Source organism: Volvox carteri (assembly GCF_000143455.1).
Source record: "Volvox carteri f. nagariensis unplaced genomic scaffold VOLCAscaffold_3, whole genome shotgun sequence".
Taxonomy (NCBI): domain Eukaryota; kingdom Viridiplantae; phylum Chlorophyta; class Chlorophyceae; order Chlamydomonadales; family Volvocaceae; genus Volvox; species Volvox carteri.
In genome coordinates this window covers 1,866,341-1,869,043 of record NW_003307546.1, presented here as the reverse complement: position 1 = coordinate 1,869,043, position 2,703 = coordinate 1,866,341, and the positions used below count along the sequence as shown (strand labels likewise).

The 2,703-nt window shown below is 61.7% G+C and overlaps 1 protein-coding gene across 1 annotated transcript in view; it reads right to left on the bottom strand.

Annotated features, from left to right (window-relative positions):
- The window catches only part of VOLCADRAFT_55719 (uncharacterized protein), a gene marked incomplete at both ends in the record, with an annotated part of 8,752 nt that extends 7,084 nt beyond the window's left edge, over positions 1-1,668 (bottom strand). Inside the window, 2 exons of the mRNA XM_002946400.1 lie at positions 1,032-1,219; positions 1,588-1,668. Of these exons, the coding sequence (XP_002946446.1) occupies positions 1,032-1,219; positions 1,588-1,668 (269 nt within the window). The remainder of the gene's footprint in view (positions 1-1,031; positions 1,220-1,587) is intronic.
- Positions 1,669-2,703: the final 1,035 nt, after the last annotated feature.

Below are 2,703 nucleotides of genomic sequence, written 5' to 3'. Positions count from 1 at the left end.
TGTCCCCCGGTACCACCTGTGGTTCCTGCAGCTCCACCTGTCCCTGGCCCACATGACGCGTTAGATAGCCCGAGGGCCGCTATGATGAAGCGCACAGCCCATACCGCATGCCGAGCCTGGATGTGTTGCTGGAGGGGCAGCAGGCCAAAGCCTCCAGCCGACGGGTGGCCGGTCAAGAGATCCTTAGGCACCCCTGTCAAACGGCGGCCGGGGTCTTCTGGGCCCTGCTGCCGGTCGACGAGGCGGGCCGTTAGGCGTTCTATTTCGTCCAGCGTACGGTTGGGGGGCGGCCCACCATGCTCCATGTGCCAGGTGACTGTCTGCATTCCGTACACCGATGCCGCTGTGGCTCGACCGAATGCTGATAGCGGGAAGCGGGAGAGCCGCTGCAGTCGCCGCTTGGCTTCCCCGAGTCTCTTCATCCAGTCGGGCTGTGGCGGGGATGGCTGGTTGTCAATTGGCAGGTTCAGGGCGGTGGCGGTGGTCACCACCTTGAGACCTCCTATTGACTCCTGCTGAGGGGCAGCTGATTGGGGTCCGGCCTGGGTTGCAGGTTGCGCCTGCTGTTGGTTTAATTGGCCAATCCACAGCAGCTCCACTTTGTCGAGATTTAGGCGTTGGCCAGATGTATGTATGTATGTATGTATGTATGTATGTATGTATGTATGTATGTATGTATGTATGTATGTATGTATGTATGTATGTATGTATGTATGTATGTATATAGGTAGGTAGGTAGGGTGGTAGGTGGGTAGGTGCGAAAGAACGGCCCGGAGGAGCAGCAGGCAGGGGGCGGATGTGGAAAGAGGCCCGGAGGGGCAACCCCCACAGGGACAACCACGGGGGGTTAGAAGCGGCAACAGCAGTAGCAGTAGCAGTTGCAGTTGCAGTTAGTAGCAGCAGCAGCAGCAGCAGCAGCAGCAGGGGTCTTCTCCATACACGTTATTGGGACGGGAATCGCCCGTCGAAAAGAAAAAAAGGCATCGATGCAAAAGATGGCAGTAAATCCCCATCTGCCGTACCGTCCGTACATCGGCCGTACCAGCATATCGTCGTCATCATCCAGTATGCCGCGCAGTGCCGCTGACAGGCGGCGGGCCCGGCCCCCCACCGCCTTGATGGCTCTCTTGGCCTCCCGAACTCGCTCCAACTTGGCCGGGCTCACTCCCCGCGCCAGGTCATCAGCGGCCCGGGGCACGTGCTCCTCGAGCCATGCGACCTGGACGTTTTAAGGTGTTTAGAGTTTTAAAATTTTAACGCGAGATGATGATGGGATTAACGGTTAAGTCGGAGCAAAGTATACATCATTATAACACGCACGATAAAAAAAGGTCGAGCGAACACATCCTGCCCTGCCGTTAAAATTGTAGGCTTACGGCCGTCGGCCACATCTGCTACTCGCCCAGCCCCCACACAGGAAAAAAACACAACAGGCACGCACAGCCAGCACACGCAGCCGCACACCACTCCACAAAGCGCAAACCCCACAACTGACGCCACTTCCTGATAAGGGGAAACAATGCCGGAGGGTTTGCAGACTGGACGACGGAGACAAGCAGCTGTTTGCCTCGCCAATCGTACACAAACCTGCGCATCCAGCAGCCGTACTGCCTCGTACAGCGCTGTCTCCAGTGCACGGAGCTCGTACGGCAGTTCGATGTCCAGCATCGCGGTGTCGCCTTCCATAATGCGGGAGACGCCGCCGAAGCCGCCGCCGCTGGCAGGCACCGGGCGGCGTTGGGTCGTCGTCGTCGTCTTAGGTACAGCAGCTACAGCGGCGGCGCCGCCACCGTCACCGCCACCACCAAGCACATCCGGTGCAGGGGGCGGGTAGGACGGGACTCCGCCGGCGGCGGCAGCGACGGCGCCGCTGCCTTTCCCAGTGAGAGTTAGCATCGTGGAAGGCAAAAACGGCGTTGGTTGCTGTGGCGGCGGGGGAAACGACCCTAAGGGCGATAGCTGCGGTGGCGCTGGAGACGGCGTTGGCGGCAAAGGTGACATGGGAGCCGCCGGCAGATTCGGCGTCGGCGCATGTCCAATCCCGCCGCCAACTACTTCACCGCCGCCGTCACTACCGCCGTTGACATCGCTGCCGCCGCCGTGTACCGTTGCCTCCTCGGAAGCCGCCGCTGCCGCGGCGGCGGCCCCGTCCCGCCGGGCCTGTTCAGCTTCCCACGCTGCCGCCAACGCTAAAGTCCGCCGCTGTCGCAGTGTGCTCTGGCGACAGAGCGTTAGGCTTCTGCCGCCGCCGCCGCCGCTACCGCCGCCGTGACGGGGGCGGTGAAGTCCAAGCCACTGCGAACTGTGGCGGCGGTGGTGGGGATGATCTTGGTCGTGGTGTTGCCGTTGGCGGGCGCGAGTGACGGAGGAGGCGCCGGACAGTATCCCGCTTGGAAGGCTGCCTGCTGCGGCAAGGCCGCCATTGCCGCCGGCGGCAGCGGCGCTGCGGATATCTCCCGTACGGAAAGGACTACCAGCGATACTGAGCTCCGACGGGGCTGCAGCGGCGGCGGCGGCGGCGGCAGCGGCAGCGGATCTGAAGCCGTACGGAATGAGGTCCGCGGGGGCAGCTGCGGTTGGCCGCAACTGTTGCGACGTGCCTCCTCGCCCTTGTTCTGTGCGGTCAGGTTGTTGACGGCGGATTTCTTAATTAGGCAATTACGAACTAGAGGGCTGAAGGGTTTGGGATGTGATGTCGTACGT